We start from the raw sequence: 25776 nt of genomic DNA on the forward strand, positions 1-25776 counted from the left end.
GGAGAGAGAGAAGGGAACAGAAGAAAAGAGGCAGGCTCTGCGCGCTGAACTGAGCCACTCAGGTGCCTGCAAAATGAGGTATTTTAAAAATTGTTTCTATGTGTGAAAGGTACTTGTGCCCTTTGAAACTCTGATACGTACTCTGCCAAATTTACCCTGGGCTTTGATGTTGACTGTAGTGTAGAAGATTAGAAAATAGATGTTACTCTTAAGGAACTTAGAGTGAGTATGGCAGTCAGATCAATTAGCATGTTTTTAACACAGGAGGGGTAAATGCATAGTGCTTGGGGCTTTGCCTGGGTACTTGACACAGCTTTCCTGGAGAATACCTCCCTCCAATCAATGTGTTGATTTCTTGCAGTCCTTTTCTCTCATAGCATGACTTTGTAGCAATAATGTTTATCTGGAGTCACCGTGTTAACTTCTCAGGCTCTCTTGCTTTATTCTGTGACTCCCCATCAGAACATGTGCCCCAGGAGGGCAGACATCTGGCATGCAGGCATGTTTCTCCCACCAGCTCCTAGAACAGTGTTACTGGTTCCAAGTGGTTGCTCAGAAAAGAAACAAGAGGCAACATTTCTTTCTGGGGGGAACTAGGGAAGGCTTCTTGGGGAAGAAATATTTAAGGAAAGAGAGAGAGGCATGGAGAGAAAAGCCAAAGAAGGATGATAAAACAGAGTCACCCTTTGTATAGACCCCCAAGCCCTCGTTGAGTCATTTGTCCAAGTTAGGGATTCCTAATGTGGTCAGCCCAGGTGAATAGCGGGTTAACAGGAACCCTTTGCTGAACAGATCTGGGCTGTTCCAAAGCATTCTGGCATACAAAGAATGAAAAAAAGATTTAAAAAGAATAAAAAAATGGGGAAAAAAAAAAAGAAAATCATGACACTGATAATTCCTTACTTCTATGTAGAGTGATAATACCCATATTCTCCTTTGTTTTTTGTTTTTTGGTTGTTGTTTTTCCTGCACCCACCCCTTCAAGGGAGCCGGAGAGCTCTTAGCATCTTCATTTTTTTTTTTTTTTTTTTTTTTTTATATTTAAGGAAACTGAGGTCTGGAATTGAGGCAACTTTTCTTAGATCCCCAGAACGAGGGAGGCAGATCCCAGATTTGCAGCCATGATTCCCCACCTGCAGTGAGCAGATGGCCCAAGGTGGAGACTCCTTAAATCCCTGGAGGACCGAGGAGCCCGCATTTTCTTTAAAGGAAGAAATATATTTAGATTTAAAACATTCGCATCTCCTTTTATTTGTCAAGAACTTCCATTTCAGCACTTTCCGAGATGCATTTTGTGTCTTGTTGAATTTCCCCTAGAATTCCTGCCGATTAGGTACACGCGCAGTAAGCTGTTTCATGTAAATGTCTCCACTCCTTAGTTTAGGAGAGTCAATCAGAGTCCTGTATCAGCAGTTAAATACAGCGGGAGAAAGGTGATTGCGGATGCAGCTGAAATGAAAAGCATGCTTGCCTTGCTGTGCTCAGAAAAATAAATACTTGAGTGGCGAGGAGTGAGCACGGACTGGGCGTCTCCTTCGGAAAATTTGCTGGCACTTTATTTAAATTATGTCTTACACCAGGTATTTTTTTCCCCAGCGTCCAGGATCGGAAGGAGGGAGAAGGTGACAGTGACAGATTTCTGGGATTAGATTTTGGAGTTACTGTTGTGGTGGAGAGCACGTGGCTTTTGAAGTCACATCTGTTTGAATGGCTGATGTCCCCCTCACCGACCGTCATCCTGAGAAATACAGTTTTCTGGGCCTCTGTTTTGTTAACGTTCTAATGAGAATTACAGGAGATTGCCATTAGAAAATGCCTAGCAAAATCTCCAGAAAACCTATATTCTTCTTGTGTAGAGTTGCCAGATCTTACAAGTAAAAATATAGGACATCCAGTAAAATTTCAGTTTGAACAGCCTGTCATGTTTTGGCACAGGTGTATCCCAGATACTAAGTATTAAAAAATTATCCATTGTTTTATGAAATACAAATTTGACTGGGAGAACTGTATCTTATTAAACGTTCCTATACTCGTGGGGACTGTTCTGAGAGATTATTTTGGTGAAAGTCCTAGAATCCTAAGAAATTAGAGAGGGGAGAACAGTAATATTGAAGGTGATGTAATCTTGACCTTGGACCGGGGTGTGGTCCAAGGAGAAAAGGAGGGGTTGTTTTCTCTGGAGCTAAGCAGCGGATCAATCCAAGACAAGCTTGTTTGTTTGCTCACAGAAGCAAAAGAATTGTGGCTCTAACCAGATCTCTCAGTGCATTTAATAAGTGAGACAGATTCTCTCCCAAGTGGTGACAGCGTGCACCAGATTATTCCCAACAACTTCTGGAAGACGGGGTTTCAACCCCGTGAGGCCACCAGGATACAGTCAAATATTGCACCGAGCACATTCCCGTAGGGCTGGGGTTGCAAAGACAAGGCCCAGACAAGGGCTCCGCTGAGGCCACTGAAGGAAACTTTGGGCTTTGAAAACCCGCACCTGCCACTGCTCCCCCTTCCGCGGAATCCACAGCTAATAGAACTGTTACAGGGTCTTCCAGACTCGCTCCTCCCAGCAGATGACCTCAGGTGATAAATTGAGTCAGAAAGCTCCCTGAAGACTGCTGGAGTAAGTTGCTCTGAGGATGGCAGTGAAAATGCTGTGTTTCCATTTTAGGTAATAACCTGGTTGGGAGCGAAATTAACAAGGCTTCGGTTGCAGGTGGACTTTCCAAAGCAGTTTTATGGTTTCCTCAGTAGTGAGATACTGCCCATGGCCAGGTCATTAGTTTCTGTTTCATAGAACGTTACTAAGTCTTCATTTAACCTGAGCTGCTCACTAGCAGTGTTTATTTACCTGCAGCGCGCGCCAGAAAATAGGCGAAACAGCACAACAGTTAGCGCCCAGGCTTACCCAGCCAGGGATCCAGTTAGAATCCACTTTGCTGCTTCTCAGCCACAAAGCAACGGGTGCTTCTTCGCCGCAGAACAGCAGGAGAGGCCAGTTCCTTCTCATCGCTAAGCCTCCGTCTCCGCATCTGCAAAATGGGCGTAATTACAATTGCAGCACAGGATCGCTTAGTGCACATTAAACCAAACAAGCAAGGCAAGCATCCCACAGTGCCTGACTCACAGTTAACGTTACCAAAAAAGATACCATTATTAAGGCGACAGAAGGAAGCGATACAGGCTCTATCTAGAATGTCAGGGACCAGGACTGATCTCATGCGTCGTTTTCAGGGGAGACTGTCTGAGTCTCTTGCTCTTTGTTTCTCGAGTGTTCATTTATAGAATTTAAACCAACCTTATTATTTCGTTTTCCGGGCCAAGGGATTGGACGCAGCAATGCAGAGAAGGTAGGGAAGGAGATGTGAGGGCAGGAACCGAGTAGAGGAGGGGAACCTGGGTAAGAGGGAGGGGGAGAGAAAGGAACTAGAGAAGCAGCCTGGACGGAGAAACCTTTAAAAGCAGACAGCAGAGTTTGAAGAATGTGGAAGGCTGTGACCTGTTGTAACGGGGCAGTCTTCGGAAGCCCCGGACTAAATCCCAGTGCTGTCATTTCAGTCAATGCCACCTCCACTCCCTTCCCCAAAGCTTCTCAGGACCCCAACTGAATGTCCATGGCCTTGAGGGAAAGACACACAGCTGTAATGGTGGTCCTGGAAAGAACGGAGAATGGGATATAAAAGGTGAAGCTGGGGCCTCTCTCCAGTTCAGTGACAGCACAAAATCACAGGTACAGACTGAAGACGGGGGCACCCAGTGCTGTCTGGGGGAGGGACCGGCCACGGTGCCCCTCGTCGTCTTCCTCTGGCTGCAAGGGAGTTTTTTGCTCTTGAGTTGGCTTTAAATCTCCTTTCATTAAACATCAGCCCTTAGTAAAGAGGGTTTCAGGGGGCATCTCTTCTGCCTGATTATTCCCTATGAAATGGTTACACCTCCCTGGTCTCTAAGCCCCGTCTACACACATCACAGAAACCCACCATTTCCATGGGGGATGGACCCATCCTCCTCAGTCTTTCTCAAGGGGAGAGCATCCTTGGGGCTAGGCCAGTCTAGAGTTCATAGTGACTCTGGGCACAAAAGGATACCCTTTGCCCCAGAAAGGAGTATATTATTTGACTTGGGGGAAATGATTTTGTTTTTCCAAACCTTATATATAGTCGCCTTACCTATTCACTGGGTTTATGCTTCTCATGGACTTTTGAGGTAAGAGTCGTGTTATATGATGCATGTAAAACACCTATTTGAGAGCCTGGTACAGACCAAATATCTATAATGCAGTACTGAGTGGCCCCGGTTAGCTTTTCTTGCTGGTAAGGCTGATTTTGTTTGAAAAGCAGATCAGGAATGTCCGTAAGGACAGTATTTCACCTTCCAGTCTGCCTCCTCCTTCCGGCTCCCCCCCCCCCCCCCCCCCCCGCCAAGCTGGTGAGAGGGCCATGATGTTTTCCCCGGGGTGGCCTCTCTCAGTGTTCTGCTCTTACAAAAAGAACAAGGTGGGGGGACTCTCTTCTTTTCATTGGAGAAGGGAATCTTTCTCAAAAGCCTGTGCAGGATTCCCCTATTGGTCCCATTAGCCAAAAACTTGGTCACATGCCATGGGCCAGAATCACAGAAGAGGAAACGGAGGCACACAGACATTTGAAACAGTGGGAGGGGACAATTAATCAACTACGTAACCCTGAATTGGTCCCTGTTGCCTTTGAGCAACTATTACGCTCATGTTTGTACATCGTAGTCCGGGAATTGACCCTGTTCCGCGTCCTGTCTCTTTTATTGCTGTCTTCAGCTGAAACACACATCTTGTGTTCTTCTGGTTTCACTTTTATTTGCCTCCCCAGCTCTGTCACTTTTACAGCTATTTGCAGTCTGCAGTATTTCTCTATGTTAAGCTCTCCCCCTGACCCAAGCAGACTTCGCAAAAACATAATCGGGTCCCTGCCCTGTCCCCTGATGCAGAACATCCCAAGGAGCCCCATTATTTACAGTATCAGCGTTTAAGTGCAGGACTCTGAAACACAGGGAGAGGTCCGTGCCCGGCCTCCTCGCTTCACGGCGGCATCCCCTTGGGCAAGGTAGTCTCTCCAGAAGTCACATATTGTTCGTGATTTTTAATTATGCGTGTTTATACACGTATTTACTTAATGTTTCATCTGTTTCAGTAGGTGAAACTGTAGGAGGACGGAGGTGTTGTCTAGAGCCCCCAAACCGGGAACCAGCCTGAACCAGTGCCTGGCAGGCAGGTGGCACCTAAGAAATAATGCAGGACCCCAGTACCCTCTGTTTCAGGGTTGTCGGGATTAAATGTGGTGATTCGTACAGGATGTTTCACGTGCGTGGTGGGTGATCAGAGGCTAGCTTTCCTTTGACCGTTTTGTTTTTTTTATATAGTAAAAGGAGTGAAATTCAAGTCCCCGCAGCATGGCGTCCACGTTCCCGTCTTTCAAGCCTCACACTCGCTGTTTGCTGTTCCGTCCAGTGCCTCGTATTCAGACCATAGCACCACCACCCCGCGTTCCCCCAGATAAATCAGGAATGTGGACAAGAATTCTGCCCTGTGCAGTCTTGTGCCCGGCTGCCCTCTCCCCATCCTCCCCAGTTATGGGCCGTGTCACAGGCTTGTCCTGGATGCCCTCGCCATCCGCTGCCCCCCCGCGTGATGAATAAATGTGCGTGTGGTAGCCCCGTGGACACACACGAGGGTCGCACTTTTCCTATTGGAAGGTGGGCGTGGCCGTGTGACTTGCTGTGCACAAGGACAGTGAGGCCAAGTGACGCGTGTCACATCTGGCCCAGAGCTTTGAGAACCTCCCATGCACTGTGCATTTTCTCTTCCCCTCTCGCTTGTGATGTGCACTGCTTTGAGACAGCAGGTGTTCTGTCGTTCTAGGTCTCTGGGAGACTTTCGTGAACCGAGACCTGCCACCAGCCCACTTGGGATGAGCAGCCAAGGGAGGAGGGGCTGCCTGGGGAGGGGGTGTTCATCTCCCTTACCCTAGCGTGGCCCTGCCTTTGCAGTTGTCCTGGAGTGTGCCTTCCCACACAGGTGACATTAGTGTCACCACTTGCTGGTTTGGCCGCATCCCTCAGGAAACAGCTTCCCTGGAGAGCGGGGCAAACCACCGCTTCTAGAGCTGTGCACCCCCCCGCGCCTGGTCCAGGAGATCGATGCAGGATTGCTGAAGAATGTGGGGACCTGCATGGTGAGAAGGGGTGTGGGAGGGTTTCCGGTGGAGTTGAGAAGTGAAAGTGTCATTATTATAAACATATATTTTTTTTAAGCTCACTTATTTTTGAGAGAGAGCGTGAGCGGGAGGGGGCAGAGAGAAAGGCGGCCAGAGGATCGGAAGCGGGCTCTGCGATGACAGCACAGAGCCCCACGCGGGGCTCCAGCTCACGAACCGTGAAATCATGACCTGAGCTGCAGTCGGACGCTTAAGCGACAGAGCCACCCAGGTGCCCCGAAAGTGCCATTATTATAAATAGAGATATTTCTGTTTCTTGGAGAGGAGGCTGATGTTGGCGTTCAGATGTCTCGAGCTTAGATGGGCAGCTCTCCTTTGTCCCAAGAAGATGTTCCCCGGGTAGAGTCACCTCCACCCAGTGGCCTGTCCTTTGTAGAGCTCCGGTAACAGCTGTGTGCACACGAGCCTCCCCAGCCTCGCCCAGCCTTGGTCCGGGGACCTCTTTACACTTTTCAGTCTTGAGGGGTGGGGCCTGCCTTGCTGGCTGCTGATCCCCAGCTACCCCTCCTTCACGGTCAATTTCAGCAAAAGTGGCAGAAGGGCTGTGGGTTGGCAGGGAGCCATTCGTGAGGATCCTGGTGACACAGGCCACCGGGCCCCGCTGATTTCCACGACCCCATGTGTTGAGAATTGGCTTCACCTGCTGCCTTTTCTTACTTGAATGGTGCTTTATGGTCCTTCGCTAAAGATGGCACAAAGGCTAATTATCTCATAATGGCTGTCCTTTAAAAACATTAGATTAAGAGCCACTTTATGCTTTTAATTCTGCTTTTTTTCTTGTCATCTGTATCTCTCTGCCTGGCTATCAACACAGCAGAATTTCCTGTTTGCACCCAAGAGTGCTTTTTTCTTATTGCCAACTTTGGGAAGGGTGTGGTTCTCTCATTACTAGTGACAGTTATGTAAGCAGACCCGTTGTTATAAAACCTAAATTGTTGTGATTATTGTTCCTTCGTGCTTCTCTTCAGGCCGATGTCATCAAGCACCGTTGACTGAGCAAATATTACTGTGTAGGAAGGATCCACCTGTCCTGTACAGGTGGGCCAGGGTTGCTGTTGTTGTTGTTGTTGTCCCCTGCAATACCTCATTTAATTCTTCAAAAAAAATTTTTTTTTGTTGTTAATGTTTATTGGTTTTCGAGAGAGTGAGAGAGACAGAGTGCAAGCAGGGGAGGGGCAGAGAGAGAAGGAGACACAGAATCGGAAGTAGGCTCCAGGCTCCGGGCTGTCAGCACAGAGCCCGACGCGGGGCTGGAACCCACGAACCACGAGATCATGACCTGATCCAGAGTCGGACCCTTAACCGCCTGAGCCATCCAGGCGCCCCTCTCATTTAATTCTTGTAGCCACTCAAGATGATAAGAAAAGATTTCTGTCTTTGGGTGGGGAAACTGAGGCCCAGAGAGGAAAGTGACTTTTCCACGGGCAAATACCTAAGGCAGGGTCTAAATCCTGTTAGATCTGAACTCCCTTGCTTTGATCTTCCCTTTGATCTTCCCTCACCCCTGCATTCATTTCTCTATTTTCTTGTTATTGCTTTACACTGAACTTCAGTTAAAAGCATTGAACTTGAGGGTGTCTGGGTGGCTCAGTCGGTTAAGCATCTGACTCTTGAGTCTGGCTCGGGTCTTGGTCCCAGGGTGGTGAGATAAGCGATCAAGAGCTGTCTCACACTCCGTACTCAGCATGAAACCTGCTTGAGATTCTCTCTCCCTCACCCTCTGCCCCTCCCGTTTGCACTCTCTCTCCCTCTCAACAAAAGAAAAAAGAAAAAAAAAGCATTGAACTTGGTTTTTTGTCCTCACCAGACCTCGGAATATTTCTCAGGGGTGTTTTCCATGAAGCATGTCCCAAACTACCCTCTTCTTGGATGGTTTTTAAGTTGCTAAAATAGTGTCCCTCCCATAGCCTCCTACATCTCATCGGGCTGGAAGTGCTTGTCTCCCTGTCTTGCCCCCTACACAGTGAGCCCCCTTGGGGCTGAGAGGACACATCTTCCCGTGTCCCTGGGCAATGCCGGCGAGAGGACCAGCACGCAGGAGGCCTGGCATCTGTGTCCTGAGTGGACGACCTAGGCTCCTGGGTTGTGTCTGAGGGAAGAAGGAAGATAGTAATGGTGAGAGGCAATCCTCTTGGAATCTGGTTTAGTGACTCAACATTATTCAGTGTCTTAGTCTTTATGACTGTCAGCATTTGAAGACAAATGATGGAAAGCCAAACCAGAAATCTCAGCACGATCTTCAAGCCTCATTTAATTTGAACTATTGTTCCTTGTCAAACCTATTCCTTCTCCGGGGTACATTGGATGCTAATGAGCCTGCTGGTTTAAGTTGGGTGCCAGTCTGGAGTCCAAAGCCCGGTCTGCATGTTCAGACCAGTTGGTGGGGGAAGTGAAGGTGGTTGTCAAAGTCGAAAGGCAGCGTGGGGTCCGTCAGTTTTGTTGTTTCGATGCCTGTCGAAACTCCTGTCACGGAAGCATCCTATGGGCTGGCAGGTTGCAGGGCCTCAAGGTGTGGGTTGCCTTCATCAATGCGTTGATGGCCTTGAAGGTGTGTGAGAGTAGCAGGACGTCTTGAAAATTCAGTTCCTCGTTGGAGCTGTCACACAGGTGCGCACACACACGAACACACAAGCTACACTTCATGTAGTAACGTGCCCTTTCGTCCTCATGGCAATCTGCAGAGTGGGCGCTCTCACCACCCCAACATTTCAGGGGAGGGCATGAGGCACACACAGCCACATCACTCGCTGTCGGTCACCCGGTGGGAGTCAGGGATGAGCCAGGACTCAAACCCGCTCTCTGAACCACCAGAATCCCCCATCGCGATGATCTCTGAATGTCCTCCCCTTGTTGATGCCCGCTTGTTTCAAATACTTTAAGACCTAACAAGTAAATACTGTGTTAAGAGTATAAAATAGAAATCATTTTGGCATCAACGTTCAGAGAGAATCATCAGGGTGCTGATAGATTTAACTTAACGTGTAGTAGGATGTTTCATCTGGAGGTACTGAAACAAGAGATAACAAGAGATCACAGAGACGGTTGGGTCAAGGGCAGGGTCTAGGTGTTCTGGCTACATTCAGGGGCACTCCGGGAGAGAGAAAATAAGAGAGGAACTCCCAGTTTAAGTAAACTTATACAGAACGTAATGCTTCCGTCAGAGGCAGATGAAATACTGGCTCGTTTCGTAGAACCCAAAGCTTCAGAGTAGAGGATTAGTCAACTTGAGTAGTGTTTTTCAAGTTGTTTCAAGCGAGGGGTAGAAGGAAATCACAGTCACGTGTGGGAATGTGTGTGGTGGGGGAAAACACTACAAGCTGTTGCTTTAGTCGGTGCCATCACGTGAAGAGCAACACTTTAATTCAGGACAGGAGGAAATACGGCCGATATAAAATCCAAACCAGCCACGACCCCCCCGCTCTAATGGTCCACATGCCTGCTTCCCCTCAGCTCCTCTGAGGCAGGACCGGCTTCCTCATTGACCCGCTGGTGAGTTTCACGGTGCCTGTCAATGCCAAGTGCTCACTTCAATGTCTGGTTTTAAACGATCGTGTGAAACCAAGAACAGGCACGTTCAAAAGGAAAGACGGACTCTTGGGCCAAACGTGCACGGTGGTTTCCAAGATTTTCCGTTAACCCGCCCCCACTTGGAGCGTGTGAATGGTGCTGCTGGGATTCAGGCTCAGGACCTGATGCTGCCTTCCATTGCCAAGGCTCTTTTCCCCCTCCCCATCTTTCTAAATCCCTGAGCCTGCCGCCTCTCCGGACCCCACGCCTGCCGGCTGGGGCAGCCTTACCACCGTGTCCCACAGGCTGCACCTCCGAAGCAGCCCCAGTGCAGAAACGGACCCCAGGTCTCCTCCCAGATGGTGCCTGGACATTGGCTGCCTTTTCCGAGGGCTCCTACCGGGCCGTCCCTGCCCTCGTTCCAGCTCAGCGTTGCCTCTGGGCTGTCGTGTAACTGTGGCTGCATCTACGCTCACACTGAATGTGGTGATCACTTCCCTTCCATGCTTGTCTTCTCCTCTGCAGGGTGCTTTGAGGACAGCGGCTAGATTCTTTCTATATCCCCAGTAACTCAGGACAATTTTAGAAACACTGTGGGTGCCTTGCCCAAGTGATCACCTCTGGGCAGAGTCTGGACCTCAGGCATCAGTCTCCGCAGCCTCGCCCATCAGCCTCCCCACCTCCCGACCTTCACCACACTTGACAACTAATATCTGTTTGTGACGTTCATGAAAATCAGGAGCCTTCACGGAAATATTCACAGTTGAATCTTGGAAACCTCAAAGATCAGGTCACATGGGTCCTTCCTCTCCAGCATCCGGGGATTTGGCAGCTGCTGCCTCTTTAAGACAGATCACATCCACGGGTGCTGGCTGCGGTCCCCACTGTCCAGCCAGCTTTGTCCCTTGATGTCACCTGTTACCCCAGGAAATACACAGCGGTCCCAGGAAGCCCACTTGTCTTTGCTTTTACCGGTAAGGGCTGTGTGTCGGTGGGCTTGGGCAGCTGTAACTAAGTACCATACACGACCCGCTAAAACACCAACAAACGTTTCCATAGTTCTGGCATCTGCCAAGTTCAAGACCAGGATGTCCCCAGGCTCAGCCCCTGCGGAGAGCTCTCTTCCTGGCTTGCAGGCTGTGTCCTCACTTGGCAGAGAGATCGCTCCGGTCTCCCTTCTTACCCCGTCACTATCCCCATCTTCGGTCCTTTTCCTTATGACCTCATCGAAACCTCATTCTCTCCCAGAATCCCCACCTCCAAATGCCATCCCATCGTGGCTGAAGGCTTCAACGTGGGGATTTTGAGGGGAGACAGAGACGCCGTCCATACAAGCTGGCTCAAGAAATGAGATAAATCCTCCCTCTGCCTTGCTCGTCTAGGGGAAGGATGTCCTTTGCTGTGCTCGTGTGTATTTCAGCAGCAAATTATTCTAACATTCACTGCCCCAGCACGAGACAAGCCTCGATTTCCATGTCTCTGAGATCCAGTGGGGTAGGAGTCGGGAGACCTGGATTTCCAATTCAGTTTAGCCCCCTGCGTGCTTGACCTTGGGGTCCGCATGCTCCCCCTACCCTGCCGACCCCTTCTGCCGGGATAAGGGTGGGACAGGATGATGGCAGATGGCCCTTTGGGTGAGGACGCCCTGTGTGTCTTTTCTGGGGACATGTTAGGGATTCATGGCTGTCCCCACCTATGGGGCCCAGCCATGCCCCCCCCCCCCCAATCAGGTGGCCCCTGTCGGGAGGTTGGGTCCCCCCTGGCCTGACGCTGCACACACCCAGGTACGCCGAGGAGGCCTGTCTCCCATCTTCTGTCTGCTAGCACGGCCCCTTTTCCACTCAGCTGCACCGAGTAATAAGAGAGGCCCCGTCCGCCCTCCTGTCACAGAGCTCTGCCGAGCACTGCCTGTGCCAGTGTGTTTCTGCCTCTAATGAAGGATTTATTTAGGTCACTGCTGCCTTCTGTGCACAGCCACGCAGATTAAACATGTTGAGTGTCTCTTCCTCCCTCTTCCCTCCCCAGGGCCTCACCGCTGCACTCACCTGGCTGCTCAGGATCCACCAAGGGGGGCATTTGCACCGCACACCCCTTCAGTCACAGAGAGCTGGAGCCTTCCTACCTGCCATTGTCCTTTCTTCCTTGAGCCCCTGCCTGGTTGAGTCACCGCAGTACTTTGGATCATGAACAAATGTGTTTGACTAATTATCATCTCCAGATCCCATTTATACCACACAGCCGCCTTTTTTTTTTTTTATTTTTTTTATTTTTAGGGACCAGAATAGCTACCATGATTTGAGGGCTTGCCATGGGCCAGGCAATATGGGAACATCCTCGGCATCCATGTAGGGTGTTTGATTTAATCCTTGCAATCAGTATATGGAGCCAGTGCCTTCTATCTGAGGCTCCCAGGCTTCAGGGCTGTCTTGGGGGTTTGGAATCACAGAGCAGAGATGTGAGCCGGGGTTTTTGGCTCTGAATCCTCTGTTAATTCCAGCGTGGCCCCTCCACTCTGCTCTACAGATAATTCTACCTCTGTGGCCAGACCCATCCCTCTCTAGTTCGTCTGCCGCAGTTGTTAAAATCCCGGTATCAAAAACAAACTGCCCCAACAATAGTAAGAAACAAACACCAGAGGAAAATTGCCCCCCCCCACCCACCCACCCAAAGCCAGCGCAATCGGGATCTGAACCTGAATGGGCATGAGCATTTGGAGCTCACAGAGTCCTTGCCATTCTAAAGGGCTGAGGGTGGGCAGGCTGGTTTCCCTGGGAGCTGGTTAGAAACACAGACTCTTGGGCCTCTCTTCAGACCCCTTCCATTCGAGTCTGCATTTCGAACTAGATCTCCGGGGGACCGGTGGGCACGTCTGCCTTTGGAAAGCCCTGTGCTAGGCGATTGCAGTGGGGCACCCAGGGCTCCTGGGAAGGATGCTCTACTCACCCCACACCGGCCGCTCCTCACGAAGGTCCTTCCACCCTGATACCTCGTCTCGTTTGGAGAAGAACGCCCAGATAGCTTCTTTCTTGACTCCTGCAGAATTTTGTGCATTATCCTGGTAGCCTTTTGTAAATATGGAAACTCCCAGCGCTGCTGTGGATGCTAGGAGGCGTAGAAAGGCCGGAGGAGGCAGTGTTCGAAAAGTCCTCTTGTGTTTCGGGGGGGAGAATGGGGCCAGTGACCCTTCCTTTCCCCAGACAGTAAATGTGACCCACGGAAACTTATTTACATTATGTGGACTGACCTTGGGTCTTTTCTGCCTTGAACCCTTTCCACCCCACGTGAGGTAGGCTTCTCAGCAATTACCATAAGTAAATCCGAACAAAAGTGAGTGTCAACATTTGTTGAAGAGTGTCATGTGCAGGCAATTTCAAGAAAATAAATATTTATGTAAGTCTTGAGATATCACTGTCCTTTCATAGACTGACAGGCGCAAGCCGAATCTCCTTCCTCTTTCTTGCTTTCCAAGATGATCTGCCAAGGATGGAAATTCGACACCATCGCGACGTGCCCTTAAGAAGTTGCTTAAAGGTGAAAGTGAAGACGTTGTTGACTCCTAAAGATGAACGAAAAACCTTCACTGTTGATTGCCCGGAACTTTGGTTGAATGCAGAAATGACAGTTCTGTTGTTCAAACTGTCTTACTGAGGTTTCAGTACATTCCAGAAGATTTTTTTTTTAAATTTTTGATGTTTTTATTTATTTTTGAGACAGAGAGACAGAGCATGAGCAGGGGAGGGGCAGAGAGAGAGGGAGACACAGAATGGGAAGCAGGCTCCAGGCTCTGAGCTGTCAGCACAGAGCCCGACGCGGGGCTCGAACTCACAGACTGTGAGATCATGACCCGAGCTGAAGTCGGACGCTTAACCGACTGAGCCACCCAGGCGCCCCAACATTCCAGAAGATTAAATCACTCAGCACTCTTGGATGCTTGTTCTTGTCTGGTAGTAGCATAGATCCCATCCTGTCTACTCTTCTTATGCTCTCATGTAAGCTCTCCCCTCTGCCCCGAATGCACTTCCCACTGCCCATGGGGAGACCTCCCAAGTCAAAGGAAAAGAAGCACAACCGGCTTTAGAGACGGCCCACGGAGTGTTAGTTCCCACACCCCCGGCGTCTGTGACCTTGAGAAGGTCTTCTAACCTGAATAGCGTGTTTCCATACGTGTCCTAGGGAGAAAGGCAGGCCACTCCCATTTGTTGAACGCCTCCCCCGTGCTGTATATTTGGCCCGGGTGATTTGATTTCATCATATGGAAGTAGATGGCACCCACTTTGCAGAATGGCATTTTGAGCCCCGGACAGGTAAGGACACTTGAGTTCAGAGAGCTGTAGGCAAACCAGCCCGGATCTGCCCCATTGCAACAGCGCCTTTGCTTTCCCACTACCGCACGTTACCTTTTCGTTGCTTCAGAGAAGTCACATAAAATTAGCATAACCACTGCTCAGTTTTGCTGCGAGTATCGGAAGAGATGATTTATACACTGGTGCTCACCACCTGGCACCCAGTGGGCACCAAGTAAGAAATGTCTTCCTTTCCAACCCTTTTGCTACATCCCTGAAAACACTTGTGGTTAACTGTTTCGAGAATCCCTGTTATCCTAGAGAAGCTTCTGGTCTGTGCCAGCTGCACCACTAGTTTCTGTTGAGGGGTTGGGAAGATACAGGGCAGACAGAGGGCTTATGGGCAGCACTATTTCCGACGCGTTAAACTTACCTCTCGTGGAATATTCTCGTTATTCCACTTTATCCACACATACGTTGCAGTGGTGGGAGTCGGGGAATATACTGTAGTTAATTACATTTGAAATCTAGGTCATGATGTGAATTATGTAATAAGAAGACTTATGGAGAAAATTAAAATATTTCGAAGGGTTATTTCGCTGCATCCCCCCCCTTTTTTAATTAAAATATTTTCTAGATTCTCAGGTGATCTCGTCCAGTCACCATGAGAAATCTTGAGTCCCCCTCTCAATACCTGGCTCCTGCCTGACTCTCTCAGGTTGAAAACCTCACTACCATCTGACACAGTCTTTTTCACGGACAAACTGTTCAGTCTGTCTTTCTAGTGAATTAAAAGCCTTTCTCAGTACCTTGGGCCATTCGCTTAACCTTGCGCTGCCGTCGATATGTTCATTTAGCAAATAAGGTCTCTAGCACCTGCCGTGCACAGAAATCGTGCCAGGCCCTGGGGGGATGGCAGCAGAGAGAAAGCATCAGGACACCGATGGGGGGCTCTGAAATTGGTATTCTTGGGTGGAGGGGCAGACCAGACCACAAACAAGCATGTCCAGGTTGGGCTAGTACATGAGGAATACGAAACCGGGTGATGGGAGAGAATATGGTTACAAGAGAGCAGGTGGGCCCGTGTTGCAGGGAAAGCCGGTGTTTGAAATAAAAGCTAATTGGCAGGAAAGAACCAGCCCCAGAAAGCCTTGGGACCCAGCATCCTGGAAAGAGGGAGCGGCAAATGCCAGCGCCCAGAGCTGGCGGGAGCTCAGAGTGTTCACAGGAACCGAAAGGTCAGCGAGGTGGGAGTGTGGCCTGAAGGAGCAGATTGAGGCCAGAGGGACAGACCGGCAGCTCCCATCCTGGGGGAATCCCCAGGCCTGGAAAGGAATTTGGATTTAATTTCAGGTACCAGGAGACCTCCATCTGAGAAATCCCGTGGGCTCTCCCTGTGCTTCCCATCCCTGGCAGGTGGTCAGCACCTTCACGGGGGGGGGGGGGGGGGGCCCAAGGGGGGGGCCCAAGGAAGCTTCGTGTTGCTGATGGGAAGGACTCGTCTTTTGAATTTCCGTAGTTCAGGGCTTGATTGATCACTGTGTCCTTGATAAAGGGGAGTGAACAGAGAGGGGGCTGGATCTCTCTTTGGGAACTTCTAACCCATCTACAAAAGGAAAGAGAGGGTTTGTTTTGTTCATCCTTCCATGAAATCCTGTCCCTCATCAAAGGGTCGTTACCTGGCACGAACGTTCAACAGGACCAGGGAAGCATTCCGTCAGGGCCAGGAACTACTTGTACCCTCACTCCAGGCATCGCCGGGGAGTGACAGGGACAGCGACATCCCTGGCTTTGCCTGCTCACACTGAGTTTGGATCCTCATTCAGCCTCGACCGTTCTGGACAAACCACCGAACTTCTCTGATCCTCTTTCTTACAGTGACATCAGTTCTGGCGAACATTTGCAGTGAACATCGCGGGGGCCCAGTGTGGGACGATGCCAGCCCAGGGTCTGTTCAGTAGCAGGTACTGCAAACGGGAGCTGCGTCATTGCTTTCGGCGAGGCAGGTGGCCTGGGTTCCAGGTGCCGTGGAGCATTCTTGTCCCTGCCCATGCCAGCTCAGGGCTCCACATTTCTAGAAGGTTCCATTTGCTCAATATTCGTTAGTTCGCTTCTGGAGGGAGGATGATCAGTTCATCTCTGTGCTGCCTAAATGTTCCACCTTGCCTTCCTCCTACTTCGTGAGTGGGGCATTGGGGGGGGGGGGATCTGACTTTCAGAGAGCGCTTTCTTCGCTTAAATTGCAGCCCTACTCAGCGCTGTGGACCTCTGAGCGGCCACCTCGGCTGCTACCAGTCACGTGTGGCCTTGCGACGTGCTGTAGGAGTAAATAAATGGACACACACTAGATTCTGAAGACTTCATACAAAAGAGGTGGAAAGTATCCCCTTAATATTATATAGGAATTATGTGTTGAAGTGATAGCGTTTTGGAGAACATAAAAATATTTCTGTTTTTGAATGTGGCTCCTGAAAGTTTAAAATTTTAGTGTGGCTCCTGGGTCATTTGAACACTTACAATAAAAGCTCTAATAATAGATGCTTTGTCCTAGGGCAAGATGGGACTGTCAGGGATGTCTAAATAAATGGTCCCTGCCACCTTTAGGAGGGGTGACTGTTACCTTCATGAGCGCCGCTTGATTGCCTATAAATAATGGAATTTTTCTGGAAATGTAGTTAAACCTGTATGTTCTACGTTTATTTCTATGATCTATATCCTGCACAGCTACTAGGGAAAGGTGCTGTTTGGCATTACGGAGGGGAGAAGGTATTGGTAAAAACGGAAAGTTAATCTCGTAACTTCACTAAAATATCAGATAGGTAGCATACGTTCAATAGATTTAGATACTTGTTTGATAAATGAACGAGGGCATACATGGCTCACGTTCATATTTCTAATGGACGGGGCTTGTTAATACAGATCACCTCATTTCAGTCTCAAGGAAATCATTTCAGGTGGGTACAGTTATTACCATTTTACATATGGGGAAACTGAGGCTAAGACAGGTTAAGTCACTTTGAACAAATCCAACCTAGAGACAGGGTTCCTGACCCTACAGTCTGGCTGATTCCTTTTGACTCCTCTACTGAAGGGAACAAATGAGTTTGACCTAATGCTGTCCTGTTCCTACCCTGTGTGTCAGCTGATTCTGGAGGAGGTGGCCTGGGATTTTGTCACCGTTGACTAGATTTTTGAGGGCCTTTCCTCTTTAGGATGCCCAAGACTTTACCATTAGTACCTGTTAAGGCCACATGCTAGGGAGACAGCAACAATAGCGGAAAGAGAACAGGACTGGAATGCTGGAACCATGAGGTCTAGGCCTGATTTTCTCTGTGACCTTAGACAAGCCATCTTGGGCCTCCTCACTGTGGCCCTCGTGTGCTCTGATGTGCACAGTCCCGTTGTCAGGATCAGTGTGGCTCCGATGTCCTCGCTTAACAGGTTCACCTGACCTGGAAGGTCTTCTCTTTTCCGAGAGTGTTACTTAAAGGCCCAGAAATTCTGGCTGTGCCACTGAGTTCAAATTACCAAACTACTACACGAGAAAGTTGTCTCACAGTGGCCACTGTGTGTGTGTAATATATTATATATGTATTTAGATGTCATGTATGTGTGTGTGTGTGTGTGTGTGTGTATCTACACACTTAGCTAAAGTTCCATACATATACATGCTATACATATGTATATAGCTCATACATATACATGCTTTTCTCCCTCTATATATATAGCATACGTGTATGAGACTTTAGCTAATTTTTTTTCCTATATACCTCAAATATTTTTGGAATGTACAAGACTTTAGACATAAGTAAATACATTTTTAGAAAGTATTAAAGTAGAAGTGAGGAGTTTTTAGACTACTAACTGCCCAGGTTATATATATATATACATATATATATATATATATATATATATATATATATATATATACACACACACACATATATTTAGCTTCTCCTCTGCTGTTGGTAATTCCCCCTTTAGGAAAAAAAAAAAAAAACTCAGATGTGCACTGTACTAAGCAGGATGCCTCATAATAGCAAAAGAAAAGCGTGAATACTTAGAAAATCTGAATTTCAGATCTGGCCCCTGATTCTGTCCCTTAGGTGTGGAAGGATTGGGGTGTGTGGTTGCTTCCTGAGTCCGAATCCAGAGGTATGGGATGGGGTCAACAGCACTCATCACCAAGAGTGGAACGATCTAGTGTGGAGTAGTTACTCTCTCCTGCGTTTCACCTACCTCACCCCCTGCACATGGGCTCACACGGGCTCACACGCATGTGAGCGCGTGCATATACGTACAAACATATACAAGTATGCATATGCGTGGGCATACACGTATACCCCAGGCACGTAAAAGGCAAGCACAGCGGGACCCATCCATATATGGGTCAGTCCCACATTGAGAAGGAAATGAAATTTGACTGAAACGTACTAAAGCATTTACTGAGTAAGCAAAATTTCCATTCGCTTGATATCATTCAATCAGTAGAACATTCTGCACCAACATCTTGCCTGGTCATCTCTCCTTAAACGTTTTTTTGTCTCTCGCTTTTTCCCCCCTAAATAATTAGGTCAACTGATCTTGAAGGTTCCCTCTCAAGTGCTCTGTGATTCTCTAAACATTTCCAGTTTTTAATGTTTATTTTTGAGAGAGAGAGAGGCCGACAGAGCCATGAGAGGGGAAGAGAGAGAGGGAGACACAGAATCTGAAACAGGCTTCTGGCTCTGAGCTGTTACACAGAACCTGATGCGGGGCTCGAACTCACAGACCGTGAGATCTTGACCTGAGCCGAAGTCAGATGCTTAACCGACTGAGCCACCAGGCGCCCCTAAACGTTTCCAGTTTTTAATTGCTTTTTTAAGTTAATACATTTTAATATACATTTTTCAAAGCAGTTAATAGAGTTGATCTCTGCGGCAGGGAATTCAATAGGTTTGATTATAAAAATAGAAGACCATAAAAATTCTTCATTTATCCATTCTGGACACAGTGTTAAACTATTAAAGTGGATTTTAAACCTGGCATAAAGAAGATGATGGACCCTTTCGGTGGAGAACACTTTTACTGGCTCTATAATCCCCGTAGTCCCCCAGGCAGGCCTGTCACTAACCCTTCCTTAACTGTGTTCAGACAAGAGCTTCCAATGCCCTCTTTCTGGAAGATGGCCAAACGCCTCTTGATGATTGTTGTTTATCAGCTCCCTGAAACATGGACATGAGTCCTCTTGTTTTGGGGAACCCCTTGCCATTTCGCCCAGCAGTGGCTGTGTACTTGTGGGACTTCAGTGCCTCAGTGTCATAAATCTCAGGTGAAGAGAAGGCAGGCAGTTTGTGCAAAGAGGGCCCTGCGTTCAGAGTTTTGAATGGGGGCTATGAATTTTGCAGCGGACTAAATTCTTGTGTCCTTGGCTAAGACTCCTCTCGGTACCTGCCGTTCCTTCCCACCTTGTAACTGTCGGGTCAAGGTGCCAATCAACTGAGCAGACCGTAAAACCACTTGATGAGCAGAACGGCCTTGCACACAGGAAGGAGTTCTGCTCTTTCCAGCCGGCCTGTCTGTCCCTCTGGGCTCGCTTCAAACACTTCCTCTCCCGGGAAGCTGTCCCCGGTCGTTTCAGGCAAAATGAGCGGACCTGTGTCCACACGCTGCCTTGCGCAAACTATAATCGGAGCACATCCAGCACTGACGCCTGCAGCCAGGTCATGCCAATGAGCCTCTGCCAAATTTATGCTGCGGTACCAACCACCCCACAAGTCAGTGGCTTACGGCCACGGTGATGCATTGTCACTCGAGCCAGGATGGCTGTGCTGTGCACGGTGCACTGGTGTGGGGGCCCTGCTACATGTGTCTCCCATCATCCTCTGGGGCCCAGCGGCTGGCCGGGGCGCATTCTTCTCGTGGTCATGGCCGAAGTAGCAAGAGGGCAAGTGCCAACATGCAAAGCTTCTCAAGGCCTAGGCTGGCCACCGGCACGTTGTCATTTCCGCTCACGGGCCGTTGGCCAAACCCAAATCAAATCGTCGGGGAGCACACCCCACCACATGGAAAGGCTGGATGCAGAGAGAGGAGGCATAAAAGAATCGGGACTAGTCGGGGCACCCGGGTGGCTCAGTCGGTTGAGCGTCCGGCTCAGGTCATGATATTGGCGTTTGGGAGTTCGAGCTCTGTACCAGGCCTCTGCTGTCGGCACAGAGCCTGGTTGGGATTCTCTCCCTCTCTCGTTCTGCCCTTGCCCTGCTCTCTCTCTTTCTCAGAAATAAACCTTAAAAAAAAAATAGATCTAATCATTCAGTCTTCCATACAGGTTCACCTGCCCTATTAGATCAGGAGCCCCTGGGGGGTGGCAAGGGTCAGGAACAGCGTCTGCTTTTATATCACCAGCTCCACTGCCTAGGGCTGGCAGGTAGGAGGTATTTCACTGATGTTTGCTGAGGTCCAAAAGACCTTTCCGGCCCTTTCCTTTACAGCAGAGGCTGGGCAAGCTCTGACCGCAGGGCCAAATCTGTCCCCGTGTCTGTGCAGAGAGCTGAGCATACAGATTGTAGAAAACAGTTGTTGAGAAACTCAAAAGTGATGCATGAAAATGATAACGACATTCAGATTCCAGCATCCGTGAATGAAGTTTCATTGGGGCACAGCCACACCCATTCCTCTGCAAATTGTCTGTGGCCTCTGCAGCCAAACGGGCATACCTGGGGCCGTCGTCCAGCCTGTGTCCCGCAAAACCGAAAACCTTTCCCATCCGGCCCCTTAGACAGGAAGTGTTTGCCACCGGCCCTGCCTTACGGGGTAAAGAAACGGGGGGGGGGGGGGTGTGAGCCCCAGGGAGGTGACCGCCTTGCCCGGGATCACACGGCATTGGCAGCTCCACGAAGGCCTGTGTGCGTTTGGGGTTAACATCTCCCCCCTTTGTTTCCTAGTAACTGGCGGCCCGCGACACCCATGTGTCACTGATCGGGAGGCCCTCCCCGCGGCAGCGCTTCATGACCCAGCGGCGCCCGGCCCAGTGAAGCCACCATGGTGTCCAGCACAGCGGCGCTGCTCCTGGGCGCCGTGCTCCTGGTGGCCCAGCTGCAGCCCGTGCCTTCCCGCCCCGCCGCCGCCGCCGCCGCCGCCGCCGCGCCCGGGGCCGAGCCGGGCCAGCCGGAGCTGTCGCGCAGAGCGGCCACCGTCCAGGGCGACGGCCGGGACGGCGCGCCCCCCAACGGCTCGGCGCAGCAGCTGCCGCAGACCATCATCATCGGCGTGCGCAAGGGCGGCACGCGCGCGCTGCTGGAGATGCTCAGCCTGCACCCCGACGTGGCGGCCGCCGAGAACGAGGTCCACTTCTTCGACTGGGAGGAGCACTACAGCCAAGGCCTGGGCTGGTACCGGGGCCAGATGCCCTTCTCCTCCCCGCAGCAGCTCACGGTGGAGAAGACCCCCGCGTACTTCACGTCGCCCAAAGTGCCTGAGCGCGTCCACAGCATGAACCCGGGCATCCGGCTGCTGCTCATCCTGCGCGACCCGTCCGAGCGCGTGCTGTCCGACTACACCCAAGTGTTCTACAACCACGTGCAGAAGCGCAAGCCCTACCCGTCCATCGAGGAGTTCCTGGTGCGCGATGGCCGGCTCAACGTGGGCTACAAGGCGCTCAACCGCAGCCTCTACCACGTGCACCTGCACAACTGGCTGCGCTTCTTCCCGCTGCGCCGCATCCACATCGTCGACGGCGACCGCCTCATCAGGGACCCCTTCCCCGAGATCCAGAAGGTCGAGCGGTTCCTGAAGCTGTCGCCGCAGATCAACGCCTCGAACTTCTACTTTAACAAAACCAAGGGCTTTTACTGCCTGCGGGACAGCGGCCGGGACCGCTGCTTGCACGAGTCCAAAGGCCGGGCGCACCCCCGAGTGGACCCCAGACTCCTCAGTAAACTGCACGAATACTTTCACGAGCCAAATAAGAAATTCTTCGAGCTTGTCGGCCGGACATTTGACTGGCACTGATTAGCAATAAAGTGAGGCTCGGAACCTTTCCCGTTGTAAGTTCTGGTGTACGTCTGGGGGAGAGAGAGAAAAAGAAGAATTTTAAAAGGGCATTTAAGCTATAATTTATTTGTAAAGTCCATAAATTACTTCTGTACAGTATTAGATTCACAATTGCCATATATACTAGTTATATTTTTCTACTTGGTAAATTGAGGGCATTTTGTATTGTTTTTCATGGTTGTTAACATTGTGTAATATGTCTCTATATGAAGGAACTAAACTATTTCACTGCAAAAAAAAAAAAAGGCAACAAAAAAAAAAAAAAAAAAAACAACACAGAAATCTGGAGACCCTGTCTTTTTTGAATATGATTAACTTGCCCCGACTCAAAATAGCTGTCTGTGTTATATTCGTTGCAAGATCTATATATTCCTTTGTTACTTTAAAAAGAAATGTTTTTCATGGCAATTATGCTTCTCTCTTGCCCTCTCTTTTCTTCATTGTTCTTTTTAATTTTTAATGTCTCGCTGTGGCCATCAGATTTATTTTTTACTTGCATTGTGAGATCTGTCTTCACTGAGATATCCCCTGTTATTTTCTGGAGGTTTCAGGTTCGCCCATTCTTGACAGCAGGTTCCGGAGTGTGGATTTTTTTTTTTTTTTTAACCCCCGTAGACTCCGCGTGGACAAAGCAATATTAAGACTGGAAGAGTCGTTAATACCCGCAAGAGGCTCCCCGTTACACATCTCTGCCTCAAAAGAGTGCTTGCATCCGTTTCTGAGCTCAGCAATGGGCAAAACGACACAATAAAGGGGATTAAACCGTTGGCCTTCAGCATGGTCTTGGGGCTGTGTGCTTGGCCCCACATGCCAAGGGGTCTCTGGAAACTCAGAAAGGAGAAGTTGCAAAGTGTGCGTGTTCCCATCTTGTAGGTGCTGTGAAAAAGCCACCTAATGGTGTAGACGTTTACTTAGGTTGAAAGCTTCGTCTATTTCCTGAATGATCAATATCCATTTATAGATGCCTATTCCCTACGCACAGAGACAGAAATACGTGTGTGTTTTAAAACTCAACTCTGAGTGTGTAATCCTTAAATGGAAGGGAGATTTAAACCCCGAGGGTCACGACTGCAAAAAGAAACGCCCAATGCGGGTGGCGATGTGTAAGGAAGAAGTCCTTGTACCTGTCCCTACAGGAGAGAGGCCTGATTTCACTTTCACTTCTGCTTCTGAACAGCTGGCCTGTTGGATGTGATCACACAAGCTCCCCCCCCCCCCCAAGTCCCGGTTTTCTCATGCGCTCTTTATTCGGTCAGCCTTTTACAGGATTAAATACGTGGGTTGTTTTTCCTTACTAGGAAAAGAAAACATAATCATTATGTAAAACAAAAACTACAAAGAAGCAAAATACACCCGTTGCCTGACAAAGTTTATATTTAAGGCAGCAGAGTGAAATGGACGTTCTATATCAGCGCTCCTTGAAAGTTCTCCCCCAAACAGCCCCAGGAAGTAGGAATTATTATGGCGAGGAGTTCAAGGCGGAAGAAATAGGCCCAGGGAAGATAAGGAACTTGCCAAGGTCACGTTGACTCCAAGCCAAGCCAAGGCTTGGAGTCCACTGAGAGCCAAAGCACAGATTTCGGGTGTTTTGGTTTTTTCCTACTCTAGTCTTTCTGAACTGCAAAGGAAAGGCCCAGACTCAGAGACAGCTCTTCCTGACTTGACCTGACACATTGCTTCCCTGGTGCCAAACGTCTTCCGCCTCAAGAGGTGTGCCTGAGCCAAAGGAAAGGGACAAGAGATAGCCTGCACTTTCCTCAGCCGCGTTATCAGGGAAGTGAGTCACCTTATTAGCTGTGGCAGCTGCAGCCTGGCCCGACCTTGATGTGGCCCTTGCCCCACCCCTGGCCCTGCAGGGACAGTGGAGAGACCGCCTTCCTCTTCAGAACCCATTAAGATTGCCATTAAACAACCAACTCCCAGAGGGGGTGGCCAAAATATTCATAGCCGACTTGACTTTGACAGGGTATTTTGCAAGGAGAGAGGGCTTCTTTCTGTAACACATTGCTGGATCTTGCTGTTTTCACACCTATTAAAAACTGAAGAGTACGGAGGCTGAGCATCCAACTTCAGCTTAGGCCATGATCTTGTGGTTCGTGAGTTCAAGCCCCACATCAGGCTCTGTGCGGGTGGCCTGGAGTCTGCTTCAGATTCTGTGTCTCCCTCTCTGCCCCTCCCCGGCTTATACTCTCTCTCTCTCTCTCTCTCTCTCTCTCTCTCAGACATAAATAAAGACTTTTTTTTTTTTTTAATTTTATTTTAAATAAAGAACTAAAGAGTAGAGACATCCAGAGAGGTCGTGAGTTTTCAAGATTGCCCAGGAATTTGATGTGGAGACTCCAGTGTGAGTTTTGTTTTGTTTTTTTTTTCTTGCAAAATAGCTATGGAAGCCTGTACCCTAATGGGGATGGTATGCTTGAAACCATGCAGTGTTGGGACCAGAGGTGATGGGTACAAGGGAGGGACTGAGTGTTGGTGACATGATCTAGGGGCTCAGGCCAGCAGTTCCTGGTAGGGGGTGGATATGTGGGTACAAATTCAGTAATTGTTGATTTGGGTGTGGGGTCTTGACTGAGCATGGAGGTCTACCATGGACAAGGGGCCAGGGGTCCTGGTGGTTTTCTGCCACTTATGGCAGAACCCCAGCCAGTTGTTTGGAAGGTACAAGGAGGAAGGAACCATCACTCCAGTAGCCTGGGCCCTTCCATTTCACCTGAGCCTTCCCAGAGTCAGAGGAGGCCCCACCCTGGACCTGGGCCCACCTTCCTAGGGGCACAAATGCAATGCTCCAGGAGCCAGATGAGCCCCTGATCCTGGGAAGCCTCTAGGTGGGGCCATCCAGAGGCAGCTGGGAACAGCTGAGCAGGGCCCCAGCCATTGTATTTGGAAAATTCGCTGCACTTGAGTCAGGACAGCCCCTGTTCCCGGGAAGCCTCTAGGTGGGGCGATCCAGAGGCTGTTGGGAACAGCTGAGCAGGGCCCCAGCTATTGTATTTGGAAAATTCGCTGCACTTGAGTCAGGACAGCCCCTGCCCCCTCCCTTCCTCCAGGAATCAGATAGCGCCAGAATCCCACGGACAGTATTTAGCTACCAGCCCACAGCCTAAAAATGCGCTAATCTAGCAAAAATGATGATGTGCCTCTGAATACAGGGTGGCTTGCCCTTTGAATCCTGGGAGACTAGTACTCACCTAAAGGGAGATGTCGCAGAGTCCATAGCCCCGGGTGACTGCCGTATAGAGGCGTGGGATCCAAGATCACCACCAAGAATTCAGGTGTTCGCTAAAATTCGACTTTTCTTTTGAGACCTACTGTGTGCTTCGCATGGGATTAAGCCTCAGGAGCGTAACAGACAGTGCAACAGGAACTAATTGTCATTAACTGTTGTGGGTTTAAATGAAAAGCATGGAGGGGCTAGGAAGGAAGGAGAAGGACACCTAGCTGTGTGGGGACTGGCCAGTGCAGTATGTTCCGCCCTTTTTCCTATCATTCGGGAACATCCCTGGGAGGAGTCAGCAGGCCCCGTTATGGAGAGACGGAAACAGGTGTAAGAAACGGACCTGCCCTCGTTCGCTCTCTCTGGGGGTATCGTGGTCCCGGGGATGGGAAGCGTGGCGTTGATGGTCCTCAACAGAAGGCGAGAGACAGATGGCAGAGGCGTGTCTCCAAATGCCACTACTCGGGAGGAGGAAGAGAAAAAGGAGCATCCCCAAAGGGCA

General features: G+C 49.6%; 1 protein-coding gene across 2 annotated transcripts in view; it reads left to right on the forward strand.

Annotated features, from left to right (window-relative positions):
• HS3ST1 (heparan sulfate-glucosamine 3-sulfotransferase 1) overlaps positions 1–22832 on the forward strand; it is a 29467-nt gene extending 6635 nt beyond the window's left edge. For both annotated transcript variants that reach the window (XM_086705442.1, XM_086705441.1), the window contains exon 2: positions 20950–22832. In XM_086705442.1, coding sequence (XP_086561568.1) covers positions 21047–22015 — 969 coding nt within the window. In that variant the 5' untranslated portion in view covers positions 20950–21046 and the 3' untranslated portion in view covers positions 22016–22832. The remainder of the gene's footprint in view (positions 1–20949) is intronic.
• The last annotated feature ends 2944 nt before the right edge of the window (positions 22833–25776 follow it).

This window comes from Puma concolor, chromosome B1 (genome assembly GCF_028749965.1).
Source record: "Puma concolor isolate L17-30 chromosome B1, mPumCon1.1.hap2, whole genome shotgun sequence".
In the NCBI taxonomy this organism is placed as follows: Eukaryota; Metazoa; Chordata; class Mammalia; order Carnivora; family Felidae; genus Puma; species Puma concolor.